Genomic DNA, 26,537 nt, shown 5'->3' with positions numbered 1-26,537 from the left:
TAGAGCCTGAAGAGGTTTATGGCAAAGGCACCAGAAAATGATCAACAGGTTGCCGGATCTCCCCTGCAAGGAAAGGTGGCAGTGTCTGGGGATTTTCAGTTGAGGTAGGGGAAGAGGAACTAAAGGCTAGACTTTATAAAATACTTCATAATACTGGAAATTGCAAGCATCCAATGAGAATCAATGAAAGGCAGCAGGTTCAAGAGAGACAAAGTCAAAGACAGTTTATGTGTATTAACCAAAAGGTCACTGCAAGTTCTTCCAGTAACACACAATTACATACAGCAGTTAAAGTTCAGTAGAATGTCAACAGCATTACATCAGTTAGTCTCCAGCAGCCACTTTCACCAACTTATCTGAAAGATTCTCAGCAGTTTTGGGGATTACTGCTGTCCTGCAAGTTACAAATCTATCTACAGCCACAAAAAAAGAGGCAGTACGGTGCAATGGTTAGGATGCTGGTCGAGATCCACACATCCACTGGGTGATATTGAACCAATTCCTAGCTCTCAGCCTAACCTGCCTCACAGAGTTGTCAAATACGGATGCTAAAGATCCAGTTTTAAATCCTCCTCCACTAATTTGGAAAAGAGGATTTCTAGGAGGTGGCTTTTGAACACAACATTGGAGGGAAAAGCATTTCAGATCTTCTACACCAGTTGTGAAGAAGATTTGGCTCTCCACTTGTCACTGGACTACAACTCCCACCAGCCCCAGCAGGCATGGCCAAAGGCCAGGGATGATGGGAGTTTCAGTTCAGCAACTTCTAGAGCACCAAATGTTCCCCCACACCTGCACTGCATCCAAAGGATGCAACTAACCTCTGCCTTATTCTAGTGCCTAGGAAAGACTGGGCAGCTTTGTCCCTCGGCTTGATTTAAGAGGTGAACCGCTGCCTAAAGATGCTTCAGAAGATGTTTGTGAGAGAATAAATCCTTTGATTTAAAAACAAATAGGCAATAAGGTACAACTGTTCCCGGCCTGCACCCTTTCAAACTGCTAAGTGGAGCTCTCATGATGGAATGCTGTAAAGAAAAACCAATTATTATTCATAGATACTTAGAATGTCAGGGAGGCTATGAAAGAAACATTCTCCTTGACGTATGAGTTTTCCATGTACAAGTCGTACCTTAAAAGTCGAATGGAATCTGTTCCAGAAGTCCGTTCGACTTCCAAAACATTTGGAAGTGCGGCTTCTGATTGTCTGCAGGAAGATCCTGCAGCCAATCAGAAGCCACACCAGATGTTCGGCTTCCGAAAATCGTTCGTAAACCGGAAAACAAACTTCCAGGTTTTGAATGTTGGGGAGCCAATTTGTTCAGGAGCCAAGGCGTCCAAGATTCAAGGTACAACTGTATAGGGAATGTATGAGATTCGCGCATTGCATGGGGTTGGACTAGATGATCCTCAGAGTCCCTTCCAACTCTACAATTCTATGATTCTATGTTTTCTCTAGGTACAGAGAGTAAGTGCCATGCATCCATTCATAAGAGACCCCCCATGCCCCCCCATCCATCTGAAGTGGCACAGGCCAGATACAAGCTGATGTCCTCACCTGTTTGAGATAACTAAGCCTCATACACATTTATCTTAGTTAACTTTCTCAATACTGCTTCACTTTACTCAATATTGCTTTATCTTACAACATATCTCCTCCCCCCCCCTTTTTTAAAAAGCACCATGAACAGGCATGTGGGAAACAGTTGGCAATAAAAATGATGTGTGACAAGGGAAATATGGACTCCATTCAAAACACACACACACACAGTCTGAAAATGTAATAATATTGTCTGAGTAACCATTAGATTACATTTAGATCGGATGCTTTAAAAAGCCCTCCACATTAATAATACTAAGGAGGAAATGTATATCCATATCCGGAGTCAGAGAGGTGCGGGTATTCCCTATATCTGTACCTTACTAGTATTGCTCTGAATACAGCCAATTTCTGTTGAGACTTCTTAAGATGTAATTTGAGAATGTATATTCAGAACACAGCGTGATAGATGGAGGCTTTATTTCAAATGGGCTTCGGGCAGGTTGTTCTGTTTACAGATTAAGAGGCAAGCATATTCAGACTTTTGTGTCCTGAACTCATAAATCTTACCTCCACAACCTTCAGCTCTTGCCAGACATGGTGTAAAGCACATTATCACTTGCTTAAGAGGAAAATCAAGGCACAGAATGCACCGGTCAGAGACTGACTTATTATTCCATCAATGAGGAGAACATTTCTAATGTATCTGAACACTCTTTGGCCTTTCCCCCTCTTTAACTAGCAGCTATTTACTGAGGATGCATCAAGGAACATCACATTTGGAAGTTAATAGTATCTCAGAATGGGAAATCACACTCCTTTAGCACTTGCACCGTAAAAGCATGTCAGTCTCTAGAGATGCTCTGACATGGAAATATCACAGCCATTACAGACTGTGCCTTTCCAGAGATCCACAAATGCAGGCAAAAAAGCATAGGAGGCCATAGACAAGGAGCACTGTTGGGAAGAGTGTCTCAATGTGGCCACACACGCAGGCCAGCTCCAGCCCAATTGCCCTGTTCCGATCGGCAGTGTGTGGGAGGTGTGAAGGAATAATCTTCATGCATTTGGCCAAATGGTCTTAAGGGACAGGCCCACTATTCAGCTGAATGCATAAAGACTCCTCCACCAGATCTTCCTTTTCAACGCACAAAGCTCACCGCTGGCAGAGACCCTGGAAACAGGACAGTTCAGCAAACACCTGAACAGAGCTATTATTTGCGCAATAACCACTGTGTGCATTACTAAATTAGTGTGGTCCTGCAACTCTGCTCACAAAAAGAGTTGACCGCTGTTGTCATGTGTGAGCTCCTGGAGAGAAGAGAACACCAAAACTTCCTCCAGGAACACAGTCCACAATGCAAACCGCCCTACAACTGCTATTAGTTGCACCAGCTGCCAATTAGATACCAGGCTAGGTATATGGTGTACAAAACCCTACGCAGCTTGGGACCAGGATACCTCCAAGATCAGCTCACTGCTTGCATGCCCAAGCGATCATTGTATTCTACAGGAGAGGGCATCCTGCAGGTACCATCATATCAGGAGGTCCATTCTTCATGCTCTTGGAAACACCGGCCCTTTGGATCATCCTCCCATTGCATATCAGACAGATGCCTTCTCTATTGCGTTTTGGCACCTGCTAAAGACATTCCACTTTCAACAAACCTTCTAAAATCTTTATCCCGGTTGGTATCTGTCTGCAAACTGAATTGATTTTACATATGCAATTGTTTTATGTACTGTACTTTCCCATCTATAAGACACCCCCCATGTATAAGAACCCCCCATTTTGGGGGGGTCAGTTTTAAGAAAATAAGGGGAGATGGCCCAAAGTCGTTGAGCTTCTCCCCCCATGCAGCTGCGGGCAGGAAACACTCGCTAGATCGTTTTCCACGTGCAGTGGCATAGGGGGAAGTTGCGCTCCCGCCAGCCAGCCGGTTGGCTGGAGCACAACTTCCCCCAACGCCGCTGCGTGCGGGAAATGAGCTAGCGAGTGTTTCCCCCGTGCAGCGGCATCGGGGGAAGCCAGCCAGCCGGTTGACTGGAGTGCAATTTCCCCCAATGCCGCTGCGCATGGGAAATGATCTAGGGAGTGTTTCCCGCACGCAGCGGCATCAGGGGAAGCCAGCCAGCTGGCTGGCAGCGCGCAGCTTCTCCCCCGCACACAGCTGTGTGCAGGAAACACTCCCTATATCGTTTCCCACTGCGGCAGCATCAGGGGAAGTTGCACTCCCGCCAACCGGCTGGCTGGCGGGCACACCACTTCTACCCCTCCCCCCATGCCACTACCCGTGTATTGGACGACCTCAGTTTTTTGACACAATTTTTTAGTCAAAAAACCTTGTCTAGTACATGGAAAAATATGGTATATTATACTGTAAATTACTTTGGGGTGCCTTGTGAGAAGCGATTCACAAATAAAATAAATAAATCAAACTTTAAAAAAAAAATATTTAAAGGCAATCTGGCACATTGATCTTTCAAGTTACAAGAGGAGGGAAAAAATGGCCACCTGGGCTTTAACAAAATGACATTTAAAGCTACTCCAGCCCCTCTACCACTTAGGGGCATCTAGCACATTTCTCCAAACGTTTGCCTCTAGACAAGATAGAACTGGCAGGCACTGAAAAAAGTCACTCTCGGGCAGCACTCTGGAAAGCATAAAGACGACTTTGTTGAGCTCTTGCATACCGAAGTGTAGCATTTGGACACATGCCGAAGGGTATTCTTGCCTAGCACAAAGTTTAATTAAGTGCCTGTCCGGCAGCTAATATACTGAACTGAGCTAGAAATGATTTACACACACACACACACACACACACACACACACACACACATACACATACACCAGCACTGTGGCAAATCACAACTGCCACTGAAATCCGGAACGTTGGGTTTTCGTAATGGCAAGAGGCTGCAAGGGGGAGAACACACAGCGAGAAAGGGAGAGAAAGAGAAAGATGTCAAGTAACTTTAAAGACACCGTTGACGTAGGCCAGTAACCCGCCTGCTGCATGAACCAACAGTGTGTTCTCCAAGCTCTACCTTTCCAGTTAAACGAGTTCTGGCCCTCGCTCTGGGGCATCGGAGCCAGAAGCTACAATGACCACACAGCTGTTCTGCTCCTGCGTAAGGCAGCTATATTTAGCTTCACGCAGATATGTAAAGTGATCCCCGTCATGCACAAGCTCCCAAATTACAGAAAACCCACATCTCACAAAGTGGGAGGTACCTGCCCTGGGGGCTGGGGGCACGGATGGGTGAGGAGCAAGCTTGCCCCTAAACCCCATGCAAACGGATTCTCGCTTTGTCACCAACATTGACAGGAGAGCATTTTTCAGCTGCTTAGCCATCAGTTACTGAGGACACTACTAAAAATGATTTGTCCATTTCCCTCTTTTCCTCCCACCTTGGTTTTGTCCCGACATACTTCTCACTGGTCTTTGCTGGTTTCTCTGTTCTCGTCTTCATTTAAAGTTTGTGTGTGTTCAGACATTTCCACTGACTTGATGCTCTGCAATTGTTTTTTCTTCTTTCTAGCTCTTCCCTGAACATTTTTCCTCTACAGCTACCAATGTCCAAAGGACACCTAACTAATTCCCTTGCCCCCCTCCAGCTGCTCCTCATGTGAATGCCCTTTCATCCGATATTCTAGTCTTCCCCTGTGTTTATATTTACAGTGCAATTCTACACTCAGACACCACCCGCGTTGTGTTCAAAGAGGCTTACTCATAGGTAAGGAGTATCATATTACAGCTTTAAGCAGTCACCTTGACATATCTCCAACTCGATCCCTTTCCTCCAAAAACTGGCCAGCCTATACCTCTCCTTTTGAGTTGCTCCATGTTGAAAAACATCTAACAATTTCACATGGTGGTAGTAGCAGTAGCATTTATTAAAGTTTTATACTGCTGTTCATCCAATGATCATAAGGCAGTTTACAATATAAAAACCTCAAAAAATAAATATCATAATAACAAGAACAATGAGCCTTCTTCCAACAATTAGCTTCACAAAATAGCCCAGAGTTTCAGGATACCTCAAAGTGTATTGTACCAAAGCAGGGTACAAATTGGTATCTTCCAGTGAATACTGTTCTGCAGGGATTGAGACTATTTAACACAGGGATCTGCTATAGACACACATCAGAACACTGGGTTGGTTGTTTTTCAAACCAGGCACCCAACACACTCTTCTTGCTCAGACTTTATGGTGTTTATTACAGTCATGGACAGTATACATGCATGCAAGTACTCATAAGTCTGAAAGTCACCTTCAGTTAGGCTACCAAGGAGAACCCCAGACACGAACACTAGGCAGTGCTCTGTGCAACTCAGAAAGATGCTATGTTAGTTGTCCCAGCAAGGGGAGACCATCGACATGATTCCATTTTTAATACACACGTACACAAATATACAGGCAGGGTCTCAAGATTCACAGTTGCTCAGAGCTCTTTCATCAGAACAGGAACTCTGTGGAACAAGGACACAGGCTTCCTGACCAACACAAGTGGGTCAAAAGTTGTATCATTTGAACCAAGTTTGCAAGGCTTCTCTGAAGGCTTGCCCTCTTCAAAATGCACGTGCCAGGTGGCTAGTAACAGCAAGCAACAGCACAGAAAAGACACAGGGCCCTCTCTGCCCCTATAAGCACAAGAAGCACCAGTCCACCCCCTGCCTATGCAGTTGGAAAATGGATGGGGAACCTCAGGCCGAGGGGCCAAACAAGACTCCTCAGGTCTTTCTATCTGCCTCTTGTGGGTCTCCTCAGAGACCACAAGTCAAGAGCGGGTGTCAGGAGCAGGTCAGCAATAATGCATCCCTTGGGCTGAGAAAGGTACCCCAACGCTGCCTCAGAACAAAAACCCTGCTCTGTGTATTCTGCCCATCTTACATTTGGCAAAACAAGCACAAGAGACAGAGCCTTTTCGGTCATGGCACCCAGACCCTGAAATGCCCTTTTGGAGGAGGACTGACTGCCGGGCTTCCCATCTGCTTGGCTTCTGGCAAGCTGTGAAAACCTGGCTGTTTCAGCAGTCAACATCACTTATACTCAACTGACTGACATACTTATCAGGTTCTGGGTGGTTCCATATTTTGTGGCTTTCTTTATCACCCTGTTCCTTTTAAACTGTTTTATGACAGGATCCAAAAGGCAAGCTAGAAATGTCATCTGAGTCTCCCACAGGTAGTAATGAGAGAATTAGAAACAAAGTCACATCTACACATGTAAAGCAGATTTAAAGCACATGCCTTCCCCTCAAAGAATCTCAGGAACTGTAATTTAAGAGTGCTAGAAATTGTAGCTCTGTGGGGGTTGAAACTACAGTTCCCACCGTTCTTTGGGGAAGCCATGTGCTTTAGATATATGGTGTGGATGTGACCCAAGACAGGATCCACTCTCAAAATAAGAGAGCCAAGAAAGAAAAATATTAAAAACATAAAAGCAAGGCAATATTGAATAAGAACATCTAGACTCTACACTTTTGTGGGAACTAGCTCCTGCATCCCGTTTTAAAAATAAGTGGGTCAGAAAGTAGTCAATTTACAAAACCCAAAGAAAACCTTGGCCTTCTCCCCCTTTTTCTGACTGGGTCTCCTTGCACACATAACACCTCAACAAGATCCAGTTTCGGTCAAGGAAAGTTCCTATAAATCCTTTCTGTGCAAAATGCGGACAGATTTTGAGCCAACATTAATAAAACTGCCTAAAGAGAACCAATTAACCTGAATGGGAGAAAGGAAACCCTGGAAATTTAAAGAGATGTGTGTGAAGAACTTCGAACAAAATGCAAGATTCAGTGTTTTCACACTTTGTAACTGGGACTCCATTTCTATTCCAGAAACTTGCTAAGTTGGACTATTCTTGAGAAAGCCAAAAATAAAAATAAAAAATAACCCACCCATGAGTACTTAACTACAGATCACAGATTTATTTTGGAATGAAAGCAAGGCTATAGATTGAAAAGAATTGGCATACCAAAATGTAAGGGATACATTGCCCCAATTTTTAAAGAAACTGTTAATGGCATTGTGAGCAGTAGTGGAATTTTACTGAACACAATCCTTGGCCCCAGTATAGCCCTTCTGTAGCTCTGTTCCACTTGATCTGCTTGTAAACTTAGACTTTCATAATGTTATAAAAACATCTGTTGCCAATCTTGCTGCTGAGTGCTGGATTTTTTTTTCTTGTTTGATGTGCATTTTAATTTTAACAGTCCAACAAACTACTGTAAACAACTCTTTGTCACCAAGAATCACTAAAACGCCTGATAAGCCATGCAAAAAAATTGCCAGCAAAGACCATCCAGGGAGAGGTAAATAAACTGGGGCGTTAGTAGCGCTACAATAGCTAGCCTGCATTTGGTGCTAACACGTTATATTTGGACACAACAAAGAATGGATGGAGAACCTGTCCCCTTCCAGATGTTGCTTGACTCCCATTCCAAATGAGCACCAGTCACCATTGTCAGGGATGATGGGAACTGTAGTTCAACATCTGGAGGACCACAGGTCTTCCACCCCTGCAGTGAAGATATGGCAATGCACAGGGAAAGGAAAAGCTTTTCACATGGGAGACAATCTCAAGATGGTCCTCTGTCGGAGTCTGACACACCCAGACCTGAACAGTGGTGATGCCAAACCAACACGATTTTTGAGAACAACATCTGAAAAGTGTTTCAAAAGGGGGGGGGGGGAGACTGTTGGAGGATGACAGAGAGGCGAACTAAATGCACACCTTGAAGGAGAATCCAGTGCATGTAGGCACATTAAGACACTTGAGAAGGCAAACAAGGTATGCAAGAACAGGAGCTGCAAGAACTGAAATATAACTGGGAGATTTTGCAGTGCAATCGACAGCCAGCGTGGCACAGCCATTAAGAGTTTGGAATATATACATTTTAAATAAAGATTTTGGAAATGGGGGGGGGGCACATTTCTCACAACATCTTTAATTTAGGTAAATACAGTCAGGAAGCTTGCTAGCCAGGCCAGCCGAGTGGCCAGTTTACCAGGTCAGTGGCCCACGGCCACCTATCTTGTACATCTTCTCAGGGAAGCAGGAACCTGTAACCTTCCAGATGTTAGACTACAATTATCATCATCCCTGACTGTGCTGGCTGGGGCTGGTGAGAGCTGAAATCCAACAACATCTGGAAGGCTTCAAGCTCCTCATCTCTGACATATCTGGGCAGGGATTGGTAGCCAGCTGTCTTGGAAAATGAAGCAACATACTATGGCTGTTAAAAGTGCTAAACTGTTCAAGTTCCCTTTCTTAGACGATGTCCACTGCATTTCCTTGGCCACAGGAAAGGGCAGAAGGCTCTGCCAGATGCATCCTTTTTTGCATCTGGAGCTAGAAAGGGTTCACAAAGGAAAACAGCAATACCAGCAAGCCTGGGTAGACGGTGCAGGGAGAACAGGACTAAAAGCAATGCCCCACTCTCAACACTTCTGCTTCTGTTTTTTTGTGGAATGAAGAACTGTCAAGAAACTGACATGGTAGCATGCTGCAAAACGTAGTTTCAACGATAAAATGTACTGAAGTCTGGTAGCGTCTGCAGTCCTGAAAATGCCTTTTGAAATGGATACGAAAGGCAAACTTCTAGCTCTTGTTGCAATAGGCAAGAAAAGGCCCATTAGCGCTGCCCACATTTCCAGAAGGATGAGGTCCTGTATGCTTCTGCTGTATCACAGGGCTCCACTGTCGTCTTGCTACTTCTGGCACCACACGTGCCAATGACGCAGGCACCACTCCATCTGCACATAATTTTCACAGGCATTGCTCTGCAGAACACCCCAAGTGTATTCTGCTCATTCCACCCACTGCCGCCGATAGCAAGCACTCTATGGGAATCTGTGAATGATATTTCAGCAGCCTTCTTCATATGGGAGTTGGAAAGGGCTTTGCCAAACTGCTGTAAAGCCTAGATTCTTCTTGCTGTCATACGCAGGGCAAAGCTGGGGGGAAACAAGAGGCAGGCAAAGATTGCATAATGTTTCCTTGCTTGTGAAGGGGACGGAAGCAATGCACTGGCCTGCTTCAGATGTAAAAAGCCCCTCCAACAAACCATGATATGTTAAAGCATCAACAAACATTAACAGTGATAGGTTTGTGTACACTCAACTCTCTCACTCCACCTCTTGTACACCTGGCCGTAGAGACCTTCTGGTTTCTTAAACGGCACTTTCCTCCGGTGTCTGAACCAGGAAATCATGGTTTAAGAACTCCCTACAAATCAAGATTGTAAAACCAGGACCTGATCCTGATTTGAAGATTACATTTTAACAACAGTTTCCTTGTCTGGGCTTCAAGGAAAATGTGGTTTAGAAACTAGTAAGTTTCCTCTGCGGGGAAGGACTTCAGAAGGAAAAGAAGGGAGCAAGCACTATAGCTCACGGGTCTTTTATGCTCCAACAAACCACGGAGTAACTCTGTGATGTCTGAACCAGGCAACTACCTCCACCACAGGCTTTAGCCCATCATTAGTCTGGGCAAATTCTCATGGATGTACTCCTTTCAACACATCACAAGATTGTGGAGAAGTCCAGGCTTTTGGCTTCTCACACACTTTGGCTGTCTTCTGCTATCCCAGGCGCAGTTCCTCTTGAACCTTCCAGTTTTGCTTGCCATAGCCTCTCTCCTTGGTAATGAGTTGCACTGGGGCCATGGATGTCATCAGCAGCTTGACAACATGTTTTAATCATGTCTGAACTCTCATCTTCAGGACTGTTCTGCATTCCACTCTGTTGAGAACTACCTGAAAATAGAAAGCAGCATTATTGAAAATGTTTTCCTAATTATCACCAAAATACACTGTCCACCCCAAACCAACAAAATCTAGGTGGGAGGCCATGATGAAGCTGGTAGCCATACAGTAAGGGGAGAAACCTGAACTAGGACTGGGGGAACACTACAGCAGTCCAGCCTTGAGTTTGGGACTGGAGGACCCAGGCTCAAATACCCAACTCAGCCATGAAGCTATTTGGGTAATGTGGGCCAGTCACTACCTCTCAGAGTTCTTGCGAGGTTAAAATCTGGAAGTGGAAATAGAACCATGACTGTTCAAAGTGGCAAGATATTGATCTAAATGCATTGTGCAGATGGGGCCCAGGCACACCAGTGACCTTGCCTCATAGCCTCTTGTAAAGGTGCTGAACAAGAGGACAGACATTAAGGAACACAGTCGTACCTTGGAAGTTGAATGGAATCTGTTCTGGAGTCTGTTTGACTTCCAAAACATTCGGAAACCAAAGCATGGCTTCTGATTGGCTGAAGGAAGCTCCTGCAGCCAATTGGAAGATGCAGAAGCCACGCTGGATGTTCGGGTTCCAAAGAACGTTCGCAAACAGGAACACTCCCTTCTGGGTTTGTGGCATTTGGGATCAAAAATGTCAAGATACCAAGGCATTTGGGATCCAGAGTACAACTGTATACATAATGGAGCCCATAGGTGGAACTCTCCAAAGATAGCAACTATCCATTCTCAGGGGCCATAGCTCAGTAGTAGAGCAATGCTTTGAATACAAAATGTCCCAGATTTCACCCCAGCATCTCCTACCAGGTAGCAGATGATGGGAAAGGCTATCAGTACTGAATGTGATAAATCAATGGCCTGCTAGAATGAGGAAATCTGAAAGTGGTTCTGCATGAACAACCTCACTGTACAGAACCAGTATAAACCCAACATCTGTGAATGTTAAGTCTCAAGTCAACTGAAATATCTAAGGTGGAAAAGATGGGCAAATAGTAAACGGCAGACTATCCCAAGCTGCTGGTTTCTCAGAAGTTGTTGGACTACAACTCCCATCATTCCCAACCATTAGCCATGCTGACAGGGCCTGATGGGGGTTGTAGTCCAAAACATATAGAAGGCACCTCGTTCAGAAAGGTTGTAAGGAAGAATGAAACGAACTTACCAGTGGCTGACAGCTCCAATGCAGGCATGCGTTGTGGTTGACGTGTGGCCGACTTCTCAGAGAAGGGGATGCAGGAGTTGGGAAGCTCTCCAGAAAAGGGTGAAAGATGGAGCTCCTGCTGCATCTTCATATGATGCTTTATTTATGGTACAGCAACTCTCATTCTGCACTGTGAAGCCTGCCCAATTTCAGGGACATTATCCAGAAAAGAATAGAATGCTAGTAACTCTGACCCAGTTATACAGCCAAGAATCGGAAGTAAATGCCCCTCTAATTTCTGAACTCAGAATAAAATCATGCAGATTGAATAAAGTATGCCAATAAAGCAACTCCATTCCAGCTTTCAATTTTAACATATCAAAATAATACAAATATTAAAAAATAAACCTGTCGCACAACTTCTCTGTGTGCATTCTCCAACACAACTAGGAAATGCAACCAAAGAGTAGACTAAATTATGAAGAGCAGCATCTATCATCAACCTCTGTGGCTCAGTTGTCAGATTGAATTTTATGGGATAAATATAAGCTGCCGCTAGCAGATTTAGCCTTTTTGCCCTGTTTATAGACTATGAGTACACCTTCACCTTATCTGACATAAATGAAAGATAGCCATGCACCTCTATGGGGAAAATGACCATACTTCTGTAGAAAACCCAAACTACTACCTTGCACTTTATGGTAAGGCTAAAACAATCTACTGAGTGGAACCAGCTGGAGGAAGAATTCATTGCATTGTTGAGCACAGAAACCCATCAGCTTCCTTATCACGTGTCCTTGCAAAATTTGAAATCGCTACTAGCATATCTACCCAGGCCTTCCTCCAGGAAGCTCAGAGCAGGTTCTTCTGTCCCTCTTTGTGTACACAACCACTCTGCTAGGCAGGTGCCTTCTCTTTTTTACAATGAAATTGTTTATTATCATTATCATCATCATCATCACCACCACCATCATCTCCATACCACTTTATATATTAAATAACAAATCTCAAAGCAGTTTACAACACATTAAAACGTCAAATAAAACAATCCAGAAAAAAACCCTAGTTCAAGCTTCAAGGAAAATATTTCAGATCCTTCTCCATGTGGTATTTTGCTTTCCCCAATTACCAACCTGGCAGCCAGAGATCTCCACATGGTCGCAACTGGACCCATGTCGGTCACAAAATGTGCCTGGAGCCTGGTTAATTTCTAACACGAGGTATGGACTGGGATGGTAGAGGGAGAAATGAACTGAAGGATGATAGAGAAGCTGTAGAGAGGGACTGATGTTCTGCCCCTTCAACACTGAACTGAAGATGAAAAAATGCTAAAAAGAGGTGGGGGTGGAGCAAGCAGAGATTCTCAGGCAGCCAAATCTATTCCACAAATTCTTCGAAATATAACCATCACAGCTGACTGTTAGTCTTTGGCAATATGTAACTTCTACAGAATATCTTCCATACCATCAGCCATCCCTTTGAACAGACTACACACCCTTGTAAGTGCACAGATAACACTTGACAGCTACTCATCTTTAGAACTATCAAAATTCAAGTTGCACTTTGACCTTGAGTCAAGAATTTTGTTCAGATGGAGGATTTCTTCCAATGAACCTTGGGCAACATTCAACAGGACGCATGCATAGCTCAAACAGTTCATGAAAATGTTGACATGCATGTGGCAAGAGTTCCTGAGTTCCTGAGTTAAAATATGAATGGGATCCTCTTCCCTTGTTATTTCATTCATTTGTATTCAAGCTTTCGATCACTATGGCCATTTTTCTCTGCCTTAGATTATCATAGCCCAACTCTTCAAATACAACACTTACACAGTAGGGATTAAGCCCCAGTCATTGCAATAGAAGTCAGAATTGTGTGCAACCTTTGCCTCAAAGCACTGAAGCTCAGTTGGCCAGCTAGTGCAAACCACAGCAGAAGAAAAGAACTACATCTAGCTGCTTTTGTTACAAGACCGTCAAAGGGAAAGAAATTAAAAAGGGAGGAAAACTTGAACAGTTCCTCTGCTACCTATTTTAAAGAAGAAAAGTAGGCCAAGTTGAAAAGTGTGACCCACAGTTCTTCCTAACTCTGGCAGAAATGCAAGTCAATGTTTTATATAATCCTATTCATGTGCAAGTACTGACTCCAAGGGAAACTGCTTTTAATAAGCCAGGAGTCATTAACAGATCACATTTTTCCAATGAGGTTTACTTGGCAATTGGATGAAGTGTGGCTTCTTTTAAGCTAATTACGTAGTAACAACAAACAACTTGTATAGGTTTACGCCACCTTTTTTATATTCTGGGAACAAATGCATAGACTGGGAAACACAGAAAGAGAGAGAAACGGGTCTATGTCTTGACCACTAAAATTCCCCTCCAAGTCCTTTTCATTCCTAAACATCTAAGCCAAGATTCTTTGGTTCACTCATCAGGTTGATGCTCATCAATTCTGCATCAGACTACATATGATTTGCAGAAAAATCTGAAAGTCTCTGCCCAGTGGTAAGCAGTCTTGGTGGCTTAGACAAGAATAATAATTTTAAAAATCATCTTTCTTGGAAGCAATCTTTCCAATCGTTTCAATCTAGTACAATTATTGGGTTTATATGCTCGGCTGTGTTGACCCCTCAACAAGGAATTGACAATGGTACTTTCTGGACACCTTCCAGTAAGAAGAAGAGTGACCACTTGGGTTGGGAGAGGGAAGAACCATACAGTGAGTCACATATAATGCCCATGCCTAGGTCCAAACTAGGCATTAATTGCATGGAGGAAATTAATACACAAGCTTTAATTTTATGAAAATTGCAGTCCCGGGAAAAACTGAGCATGCTTGGGGGACGTGTGTGTGTGTGTGTGTGTGTGTGTGTGTGTGTGTGTGTGTAACAGAAGCTGACCTCTACCTCTCCTTCCTGCCACAGACCTGACAAAAATAATCTCTCTGAAGCTACTACATATATTTCAAGGGAAACCTCCGAGGACATAAAGTGGAAGCTTCTCTTGAAATGCAAACAGTCGCTCCAAGGAGATGGGTTTTTTGTCCAGATTCCTAGTCACGAGGCTACTCAGACTTCCTCTTGGCTGCTATTTACATTTCAAGATACAGTAATATGTTCATGAGTTTGGTCCTTAATATAGATGCAAAATCAATTCCCTATCAACAAGGGGGTGGGGTATAACTGAACTACACCTTAGTTGTGGCCAGGCTTAACATACCTATCACTGGCAGTAAAGTATAGGATAGGTGGGTGGGTGGGATTATGCACCTTCAGATTCCTAGGTGCTAGTCTCAAATTTTTAATCCACTGGACAACCAGGCACCTCTGCAGACCTGGCAATATGGAGGAGAAGGCTGTTAAAACCCACAATTAGATCTTGTTTCCAGGCTTAGAAACACCGACATTCCATTTGATTTATCAAATATTATGAGTGAGCATATGGGATTAGGAGATGGCCACCCTATTTAAAAGGGGGGGCATTCATACCCACCGGGAAGGACTGAATCCATACTAAAGCAATAAAATCTCTCAACAGTATTGCAATAAAATTAGTCTGCAATTTTCTGCATTTATGAGAATCAGCCAACGCCAAAGGCTACATATGATTTGCTTTCCTTTATTCCAATACTTTTGATGTATGTAATGATGACAGAAAAAGGAGAGAAACAGTACTTAAATTGCTACTTTTCAGGCACTTACTTTATTATATGAAAATTGCCTAAATGTTTCAACTATGCATCCTCCTCGGAGACACCAAAACAATAATTTTATTTTAGTGGGCATTAAAATGCAAGCATCATGCTAGAACATTTTATTACTAAATCTGGGTGCCTCCCCCACCCCACCAGCTGAATCAAAGCTCTCAATCAAAAGTTAAAATATATTATTGTATAAACAGCTTTTTAAAACAGGAGAATATACAAATTAAACCTTCTATCTCAAAATGAAAAAGAGGAACTCGGTCACCTCCTATAGAGGTTTGGCAAAATCTATGACCTCAGAAGACATGTGCTGCAGCCGGTATGCCAAGAAATTAAGTGCAAGTTTTATTTTGAGCTTTCAACACAAATCAAAGGACCATCCCGTTATCTTCCTTACATCTCCAGGCCTTCTATGTAGGCCAAAGAGAACTCAGGAAAAATACAAACCATTTTACCTACGACAATGTAATACCCAGAAAATTTTACATTTCTTCAGCTCAAAGAAGAGCTACAAAGCAAACACCACTGAAGAAGGTTTTGTGCACTATATAAAGCACATCAGGGTGAGCTGTGTTATAGACTTTGCAGATCATGCCAGCAAATAAGAGTTCTGAGAGCCTTCACTGTAATGCCACTCACCAGTATATGTTACCAGCGCATTACAGAACATTTTGAAGTGCGTAATGACAAATGCTTAATTTCAAAGGCATATTAGTTTAGAAGAACCAAGCAAAATTAAGTTTTTATGCCAAATATTAACCCTAACCTGATTATCAGGCAACAGCTATATTAAATGTTTTATTCAGCTGCTCTTGTTTCAGATGGAGGAACCAATATCATCAACTTAATGTCTTCTCTTTATTACTCCTATTTATTTGGCAATACCACGTAAATGTGGAAGACAGATTTCATTAGAGCCAAGGGTGAGGCAGAAACCATCTAGCTGACTGTAAAGCGTTTAATAAATCTGCTGTGAGGATGTCAACCATGCACTCGGCTGGGGAAGAGATCACACAACTGGACTACAACTGTTACCTCCTTATGGCTATAAGAAGCATTTGTCCCGCAGAACTAGACAAATTAACAGGGAGGATTCGGAACAGACGAGATCAGAGATTCACTGAGGACTGGAATAAATTTACAGAATATATTAAACATATATGTGACGAACAGTTAATGTTTGTAAGTTTTCAAGAAAGTTTGTGAGAAGTAACGGTAGAAATATTGTATAAACAATATGATAAGCTAAAAAATGATATAGTGCAATATTAAATTGTGAAATGTGAGGAAATGTGATATTACGGAGAATTGTCAGACATGCTGATGGAAGTCCAAAAGAAGAAATTGGTGAGAATTGGATGTTAAATTTTGTATAAATTTATGCTAGAAAATTAATAAAAAATTATTTACAAAAAAAAAGAAGAAGAAGCATTTGTCCCAGTCTCTGATCTGCATGAGCTTGAAAAAGAAGTGACTGAACCTTTCTGGATCTGCTGATAACTCTGAAGAGGAAAGGATGAAACTGGTCGCCAGCTGGTGCTCAAATATTGTAGTTTAATTTAGTAAAGATTGCCCAATGCGTACAGACCAAGGTCTTCCTCAAGGGCAAAGACTCTTCAGGGAAAAGGTGGGATAAAAATATAATAAATGATTGATTTTAATAAACATGATTCCTGGTTTGGGCAAAACGGGAAGCTATCATCTCATTGGCAACATAGGAGGAGTAAATCTGAAGCAAATGCAGCTCATTCATAATAAACCACGACTTTCTGTTATTTATTTATTTAATAAAATTTGCATGCTGTTTGATTGCAAGGAAACCTGCATTGAAGATGTTTACAAAAAGAATAAAAAAGATATGTAAAAACAGTTAAGAACAACTATTTCACAAGAATAGACCACAAAGGTCATCCAGTCCAATCTCCTGCAATGCAGGAATGTTTTACCCAAGGTGGGGCCCGAACCCATATCCCTGAGATTAAGAGTCTCATGCTCTACCAACGGAGTTATCCACAGTTAAAACATTCAATAACCTAAAAAGCAATAACCTAAAAACAGATTAAAGCACACGGCAACATTCCAGATTTCTGGGTAGGCTTATCTAAACAAAAATATTTTTAGCAGGTGCTAAAAAGTTGCTAAGGGCTTTATATGCTAATAGTGACACACTGAACTTGGACCAGTAGACAACTGAGAAGCAGTACAGATCTCGGAGCACAGGGGTTATATGCTGACAAGGTCTCACTCCTATCAGCAATCATGCTGCAGGATTCTGCACTAACTGCAGCTTCCAGATCAAGCTCAAGGGGAGCCCCATATAAAGTTCATTGCAGTAATTGACTCTTGAAATAACTAATGCATGATGCGCTGTGGCCAGGCTTTCCCATTTAATGCAGCCAATGCTGAAGTAAATACCACAAATGTAGATTTTTCATTCTGTTCCTTACTACATTCCATTTATAGACTTAAGGAGTTTGAGAATATCCCCAGTTGTAATGCTGTAAGTAAGGAAACACAACTGCTGTTTTGCACCTACTTGTAAAGGGCAAATGTGCAAAATGCAAGGTGCAATGCTGAGGAAAGGCCATAGCTCAGCTGCAGAGCATCTTCTTCACATGCAAAAGGTCCCAAGTTCAATCCCAAGCATCTCTGGGAAATGCTTCCTGTCTGAAGCCCTAGAGCAGGGGTCAGTAATTTTTTTCAGCAGGGGGCTGGTCCACTGTCCCTCAGACCTTGTGGGGGGCTGGACTATATTCTGGAAAGAAAAAAAATGAACGAATTCCTGTGCCCCACAAACACCCCAGAGATGCATTTTAAATAAAAGGACACATTCTACTCATGTAAAAACACGCTGGTTCCTGGACCATCCGTGGGCCAGATTTAGAAGGCGATTGCAGAACTATGCAGAACTGGCAAAAATGACAGAAAGACTAAGAGAAACAGGCAACAGAGATTTTGAAAAAGATTGGGAACCATTAAAATTATATTTGCAGAAACAAAGAAAGGCAGTAGACTTGATGGCAGGATTTAAATAAACATTCACATTATTCGCATCAGAAAATGTTTGGAAGATAGTGAAATAAGATGATGTATTTAATTTTATTTCTATGTTTTCAAGGTTTGATGTTATGTTATTAATAACTTTTCTGTTGAGAGATAGCAAAGCGGGTGAAAACAGAAACAAACCAGAAACACAAGTTGGGGGAAGTCTGGGAGGGGAGGGAGGGAGGAATATACAGCAAATGTTAAGAATTTGAGATGTATGTAATGAACGAAAATGAAAAATGAATACAAATTATTTTAAAAAGGCAATTGGGCCACATCCGGCCCCCGGGCCTTAGTTTGCCTACCCATGCCCTAGAGATCTGCTACCAGTCAGTGTGGCCAATACTGAGCGAAATGGTCCAATGGTCTAACTCAGAGGAAGGCAACTTTTTTATGTAATAGACCTGTTTTAAATATCCAGCACAGCAACCTATCCCCAGACCGTATTCTTTGATTAACGGCTTGATAAACTACCAACCGTCCATATGGAAAATGCTCTAGGAAAGCTGGAAGATGCCAGTGTGAGTAAACTAGTTTGGCAGTTAAAATACATCATTAAAATTCATAACTTATTACTGTCACAGTATCTCAGCTTACAGGGCTGTTTAAATGAGAAGAGGAGCAAGGTCACTTGCAAAAAAAAATATATTACATTTCACAGTTGCACAGCCAACTGAAGTTTACTATTTAACAGTAGCTGCACACAAGTCAACACGACGGCATGCCTGAAATATCAATTGCAGCCAATATGGCCATATGTGAAAATATGTATCAGTCTAAGTGGTTGTGAGCGTTCCTCATTTTGCTGAGTTACCCGCAGGGATTTAGCATCTAAATTTCACGACAGGTATAACGCAGTTACTTTCTGTGTTGCGCGCTGACACTGAACAGATGTTCCCAAGGCAGCTGCTTGACTACTGCTTGAAATATAATTGAAGGCACAGGCATTCATTATGAGATTTCATAAACACACAAGCTCCCCTTCTGATACATTGAAAAGCGGTTTGCTTTGGGGCGGGGACAGGCAATTAGAACTCACAAGCGTTTCCAGTTCCCAGCAATCAAGTTACAGCTTTAAAATGTCAAAACATCTCTTCTGCACAACTTCCCTCTGCCCTAAATAAAGGCACCTACAGATGGGGAAGCTATGGCCCTCCAGATGTTGTTGGAATACAACTTCCCAGTGTTGGAAACTGGGAAAGAAAAGCTAGGAGCTAAACAGCTTCTGGGACCTGGGTAGGGGGCACCAAAAGAGAATGTCTAGTTGCCACTGGGGGGGGGGGAGAGGTTGGCAACACTTTTTATTTATTATTTTGATAAGCAGAACTAATACGCAATTCACCTAAGTGACACATTGTTAAAATCACATTTTTAGCAGAAACTGTTAATACATGTTTTATTTGGTGTTTACAATAAAAATATTGGTACCATACTTCAGTTTTCAAAACACGCTACTCTTTATTGTTAAGCTCCTTAACGTATTGTCTATCCTTAACATACACTTTGAAGGACAGATCGTGAAGCTGAGGCTCCAATACTTTGGCCACCTCATGAGAAGAGAAGACTCCCTGGAAAAGACCCTGATGTTGGGAAAGATGGAGGGCACAAGGAGAAGGGGACGACAGAGGACAAGATGGTTGGACAGTGTTCTTGAAGCTACCAACATGAGTTTGACCAAACTGCGGGAGGCAGTGGAAGACAGGAGTGCCTGGTGTGCCCTGGTCCATGGGGTCACGAAGAGTCGGACACGACTAAACAACAACAACAACATACACTTTGAGGCTTCAAAGCACATACATTTCAGTAATCCTTGAGTGTCAGCCGGGTGCAAAAAATGACACCCAGACTTTTTGAGGTGCTTGCAAATAGAGAATCTTTAAGTACAAAATGTGCCTGGTACCCTGCTAATTTTGAACCCTGCAACTCCCATTGACTGCCCACTGGCTAGTGTCAATAGAAATTGGAGTCCAACATCTGGGGAGCCAAAGGTTCCCAATTCTATTATTTATATCATGGTGGTCCAACACAACTTAAGTGAAGCTCACAGGTAGAGCACATTCTTCGATTTAATTCCTGGTAAGGTTCAAAAGATCTCCAGGAAAAAGTGCTGAGAAAGGAACCCCCTTTGCATTCAGTGGAGCTTAGTTCAAAGATAAATGCACATCAGATTGCAGCCTAAATACTTTCATATAGTTCAGAAATAACAAAGAAACTAGATCTAGCGTTCCATGAGCTATCTTTTCCATAGCGGCAGTTTGCATTATTTAAGCTACTTGTCTCATTCCCTGCAGTTTTGCTGAGCTTCAGAAGCAACATACTTCTTTAAAGTAAGCTGAAAGCCTAGTCAAAAGCAAGGCCTTGCCCATTTTGTCAGTCTGCACTGAGGCAAACTCCCCTCAGATTAAAAGGAAATGTAATCTGATGACGCAGGGAGCATGTCTGAGGACCCCTGTTCATGCTCCAATCTGTGGCCCTTCAGGTGCTTTTGGACTCCTGCCCATCAGCCCCTGCCTGCATTGCCAATTGTCTGGGATTGTCTGAGATTGTGGGAGCATCTGGTAGACCACAGACTCCCCATCCTTTGTTTACAGGATCCAAAAGACCTAAAAGTTTCAATCCACTGTTTTTAATTGCTGTTCTTACTGCGTTTTTTTAATTCAGAGTTTGTGTTGCTTATCTACCCAACTGGGAACCAACTGGTAGAAGAGGCGCATGCAAATACAAATACAATTTGTTAACAGAATATTAAAACCACACATTTTACGCCCAGACGCAACAGTATTTACCACTGGAACAAAGACACACTTTAAAATCTTTACTGTGCCACTTTAGCAGAAACATACCAGATGTCCACTCAGTATCAAAGCAATAGTATGAAGTGTTCTTTTCATACGCTGCGGTGTCTTCTGCTGTTAAGACTATTAATTTGCTCTCTCTTTAGGACTGAAAGAGGGAAATAGCAAACTAAACCAAAGTTCACCAAAATGCCAACTAAACAGTACAGAGCTTGAGAAAAATCAGTGGAAACTTAAGATTTGCTAAGGTTACAAAGGATATTTAGCACCTTTGCAACACGTTTTTAAAACACAACAGAGCAAGGTTCGTGAAGTGCAGCCAAAGCATCAAATTAATTGATATTTAATGACTAGCAGAGAAGTACAGTACAAATAAGGGAGAATGTTTAACCTGAAAAACTTGCTTTCTTTTACAATGTCTATTGAGCAGACCCTCCTCTGGCTGATGGGGGGGGATAACCCGTGGTGCTCCAAATGCTGTTGGACCAGAACTTCCATAAACTGTAATCATTGGTCATGCCAGCAGATGATGGGAGTTGGGATTCCAAGAACATTTGGAAGACCATAGGTTCCTCATCCCTGATCTGACTAACAGCAGCCAGAAGGAGTAGAGAGAGGACTCAGGTGAACATCAGCCTCCCAGGACCATGAACAGATTCCGTTACTCCCAAGAAAAATCAGTTAAAGAACAGGCTAATCTCTCTCTTCTTGGGAATTCTCTCTGGGCAGCAGAACAACAATATTCACAAACAACTTGAACATGCTTCTTGGATACACTTCATGGGAACAGTCATTGTGAAGGCCCCACAAACACATTTGTTTGTAGTTACAGGTAGGTAGCCGTGTTGGTCTGCCATAGTCAAAACCGGAAAAAAAAATTCCTTCCAGTAGCACCTTAGAGACCAACTAAGTTTTTTATTGGTATGAGCTTTTGTGTGTGCATGCATGGGGGAAAAATTATTCTGTTTCGACATTTGGTTGTGTTATTGTGGACCACTTTGAAGAGCCATTAATGGCAGCTGAAAAGGGATGTACATTTGTTTCATCTAAATAAAGAACAGGGATCTCAGGGAATTCCCCAGATAGGGCCACTTTTCGGGTGCCCTCAATTTCACTGGAAATAGCCCAATTTCAGGTTGCTATGAAATTAAATCATGCTGCTGTTTGCATGCGTTCTATCCAATGGCTGAACAGTGCCCAGTGGAAATGTATACGTCAAAAGCAGCGTGCGACCATTGTTACACAGAAACAGAACAAGATACCTGACTTTTGCAGGCTCCACAAAAAATTACCCAACCAGTGATTTATTTATTTATTTGCCAAGAAAAACAATGGCTGGTTATTTAGGACAGTCATGTCAAATAATGATACAAACGCTACCAAGTTTTTATCTACCGCATCCTTGCAAGCAAGAAAAGGAGTAGAAAGCAACTGCTGTTGCCACAGGGAGGCCTCAAAGAAAGCGGAAAAACTATATACTATTGAAATGTAACTAAATGAAAATATTTAAATAAACAATCACGTCTACAGCAAAGTCTGCTGGCATTAAACTTCAGGAAAAACATGAAGGCCAATAACATTACATTAGCACACAATGTAAGAGACATCCTTGATGCATTTTAAAAAATGCAATCCAGCTCCTGCAGAGAGTGAATTATTATGCCTGCGGCCATACATGCTCCAGTCCCCAATGACTGCCTCACCGCTAACCATCTTGCTTTGCAATGCCCATCCTCCGAAGGTAAGGAGACCCAAATCCTTGAATTTACTCTGATAAAGATGGAATGGTCTCTGTGCTTTCACAGCACTTTTGAGGACCGGAAGGTCACTGTATGTTGTGGTCGGTTTATTTAGGCCCTGATGGAACTGACAAATCGCATGATGAAAATATGAAAATGATAACAAAGATTTGGAGGACAGGGGGCGATGTAACTTGAACAACAAACACACAATAAGATTGCAACCGTCTACTTTAGAGACTCACTGTCTTCTAAAGAATGTGTGAAGCATAACCCTACACTGAAATTTTGCAGTTCCAAAGCAGAGATCAGAAGAAAACGTAAACAAAGGGAGGAAAAATAACAGCTATATTGCCCAAATTTACTAAATGGTTACAGTAGTTCCCGGCTTCTCTCATCTCCATTTCCCAGTGCCTTTTCCCATTGATCAAATATAAGATTCTAAGCTGATCAGAGTAAATTTGTAAATCATCCTATACACAACAATGAGTTGTCGTCCGTCTTTGTCAGGAGGCTACTTCTGGCTTCCAAAGAACACACAATCATTGGAAGGCCTTCCACTTTCCCACAAGCCCAACCCTTAAAAGAAACTGACTAATGGGGGGGGGTGCTTAACACTTTCATTAGCTGATTGTTGGAATTAAAAAACCTTTTCTCAGCACTTCCCAAGATTCACAAACATCAGCACGCCAAGGAAATAGTGCTACTTGCTATCATAAAACTAAGACTGTCAGAAATAAGACAAAAGGAGGATAAAATGTCCCAGAGGACTACAGTAAGCTTCTGGTATCAGGTAGACTTAACTGCATGTCAACGCGGTGAACTCCATGGCATTAATTAAATCTATTCTGGTTGTTGTACCCTCTAGCACTGCAATTTGCGTCCTTATTTCAGGAAGTTCACCCACACACAAAAAGGTTAGCATTTACAGTTGCATCAGAAAAACTAAACACCAGCACCAATGAAACCTATGCTGACATCCCAATATAGCCTCAAGTGGCTGCTACTCATTATCACATTTACAAAGCAAATAGTGATCCAATTCAGATTCATCAAGCTGAAAGGGGGGGGGGATCAATTCCTTCAGCAATATATCTCACCATAACAATGTATCTGCTTTAGTACAATTAAGAGATGGCAGACTAGCCCTTATTTCTTCAGGGTCAAATATGCAAGTACATGTCTAAAGATGACCCAGATGTTGTCTGACCACAGCTGAGATAGTTTTTGGTATCCAACACACATGCACACACACACAACCTTTATTTCAGGTTCAACTTCTCTTTCTCTAGTAATGCATTTCCCTCGTCTATTCCCCTCTGACTTTCACTCCCTATCAGGGCAATATAATAATAAAAAAAAAAGGTTTCAAGAACTCTAAGCTCTCCAAACCCAGGTTTACTCAAGCCAGAGTACCTCTTTTTAGGTAGAAGTAGTCAATGCAATGCCCTCCATACATTGTTGGGACTACAATTCCAATCATCTCAGGCCATTGGCCACTTTTACTGTGGCAGATGGGAGTTATAGTCCAACAACATTGCCTATCTCTGTGCTTGTGCAGTCTCTGTCCAATTTTCTTCCCACACACCATACTCCAAAAATTTCAGGGCAGCCCAGCTGAATTTCAGGAAAGAACATTTTTCGGGGGATGCATAGTGAAGGAAACTTCTGTTGCCCAAGCAGTTTCCATTCACACAAACTCTGGATCCAAACCACTACTTTCAGCCCTGTTCGCACTTGCCACATCAAGGAACAGCTTGGACTGACTGCCCTTTATGGATAAAGGAAGAATTGTTCCCCCACCCAGAGTGATGCTAGTTTGCAAATTTCATTCCCCTGATCCTTTAAAAATGATATTATCTGTGCAAGCCTAGTGTGCCATCATACGCAAGGAGCATACACCAATTTTTGAAGGACTAAATAGCAAGCCTAAACAGAATTTATACTCACATAATTCGCCAGTGTCATCTGCCTTTCATCGCTTATCTGATGCGCAGCCCTTCCAAGCTGTTAGGATAATTGTTTTCCTACTTTTCTGTAAATTATCACAGATGCCATGCTAGGATTGCACATTCGTTTCTCAAACACATTATGAGGCAGAACCTCCCATTAACAACAAACAGTGGAACATTATATTTATTTTCAGTAAACTCACATTCTACACAATAACTGATTTTCAGCTGCAGCTGAATGCAGTCTAGATGTTGAATAACTGGAGAGGGCTAGTGTCATGATGGACCTATCTTCAGACAGAGGATTAGACTTGATAACCTCTGGGCCTTGCTAACTGACTTGCAGCCAAAGTCCTCAAAGCCACAGGGATGCAGTAGAAACTGTAACAATGAAATTGCTCCATCCTTCACCCATACATTCTCATTCTCATGAAACCCCTCCCTCATATATTTGCCCACTCCATCAGTGGTTTCCCCAACAGGATTTACTGCATCTCCTACCCTTCTAAGGAAATGGCTTGATGACTCTGTGTAGTAAGGGGTGAGGAGTTATTCTCTGTTCCCAAATACAAGAAGAGCTATGCTGGATCTGGCTAAAGGTTCAGCTAGTCCAATATCATTTGCTGCCAGATGCCTCTGGAAACCCAATAAGCAAGGCATAAAGGTAACAGACCGCTTCTAAAGTTGACTCCAGTACTCTGTATTCTCTGGCATACTGCCTCTGGACCTGGAAGTTCTATTTAACCACTGCAGCACCACTGATTCCCTCGACTTCCCAGCTAAAAGCCTCCAATCTCAGATTTTATTTGGTAGTGTTTCATTCCTCCTTTCCAAGGGGATGATGAAAGGACTTAACAAAATCACCAACAGGCAAGACAGCAAGCAGCAATTTTCTATGAAGAATCACCCTAGGCAAAGGTTATGTTTCTGAGAGCAAGATCTGGCCAGGTGGACACCTTCTCCCCCTCCGCCTGCCCCAGTATTTCGCCTCCTGCTTTTCCTCTGCTTCCAAAACACAAACAAGCCAAATGCCCATCGAGTCCAGCACGTTGGTTCCCACCGTGGCCAACTGCTTGGGGAGCTGGAGTCCCCCGTCACGACCCTTGCCCCCAACCCCGAACTCCTCCGGTCCCCAAACACAGGAACAGTGTCGGGTCACGGTGAATGTCTAGATGCCCCGATTTCCACAACAACCGACCTCGTGGGGAGAGCTGGATCCAGCCCCCCCCCCGCTTCTTCCCAATGCACTTCGCCGCCCCCCCTTCTTCTTCCAAAACACAAACAGACCGCGCAGCGCGCAGCACCTCGGTCCCTGCAGCAGCCAGCCGCTTAGGAGCCTTGGGTCCGACCCCACTTAGCCCTCCGGCTCCCTGCAGAGCCGGCCACCCCTCGCCACAGCGGCTGCAGCGTTTGTCCCTCCAGGCTGCCACCCCGCTGCCCCGAGCAGACCCGATCCGACCCCCTCCTGCCCTCCCACCGCCTCCCGCCAGCCGTCCTGCCCGGTCCTTCCGTGCTTTGACCCACCCGCGGACTCGCCGGTGTTGATCCAGTCCGGGTTCGCCAGGCTGGCGATAGCGAAGATGTCGGCGGCCAGAAAGAGGCATCCTGAGATGATGGTCAGTTTGTCCATGTCCTCCGGCTCCGGCCTCGGCCCGGCTTCCCAAGAGCGGGGCCCGGGCCGGGGGCTCCTCACAGCCGCGGCTCCATGGCTCGGCTCGCCTTCCGGCTCCGCAGCAGACGCGCTCGCCGTCACCCCGCCGCCGCCGCCCTCAGGGAGCCGCTGCCACAGGAGCGGGCTCGGGCCCCCCCCGCGTCCCGACTCGGGACGGCGCCGGAAGCAAAACCCGAGCAGCCGCCGCGCAACC

General features: G+C 43.3%; 1 protein-coding gene across 2 annotated transcripts in view; it reads right to left on the bottom strand.

The window, feature by feature from the left end:
- The window catches only part of MOSMO (modulator of smoothened), a 45,238-nt gene extending 18,701 nt beyond the window's left edge, over window positions 1–26,537 (bottom strand). Inside the window, exons 1-3 of one of the 2 annotated variants that reach the window (XM_053366040.1) lie at window positions 26,197–26,293; window positions 11,461–11,638; window positions 10,113–10,301 (exon numbers count right to left, since the gene is read on the bottom strand). In XM_053366040.1, the coding sequence (XP_053222015.1) occupies window positions 10,113–10,301; window positions 11,461–11,590 (319 nt within the window). In that variant the 5' untranslated portion in view covers window positions 11,591–11,638; window positions 26,197–26,293. Of the gene's footprint in view, window positions 1–10,112; window positions 10,302–11,460; window positions 11,639–26,196 lie in introns of both variants that reach the window. The other variant, XM_053366041.1, reaches the window with a different exon arrangement.

Source organism: Podarcis raffonei, chromosome 14 (genome assembly GCF_027172205.1).
Source record: "Podarcis raffonei isolate rPodRaf1 chromosome 14, rPodRaf1.pri, whole genome shotgun sequence".
NCBI lineage: Eukaryota > Metazoa > Chordata > Lepidosauria > Squamata > Lacertidae > Podarcis > Podarcis raffonei.
Note: the sequence above shows the minus strand (reverse complement) of the source record. Positions and strands in the feature narration are given on the sequence as shown.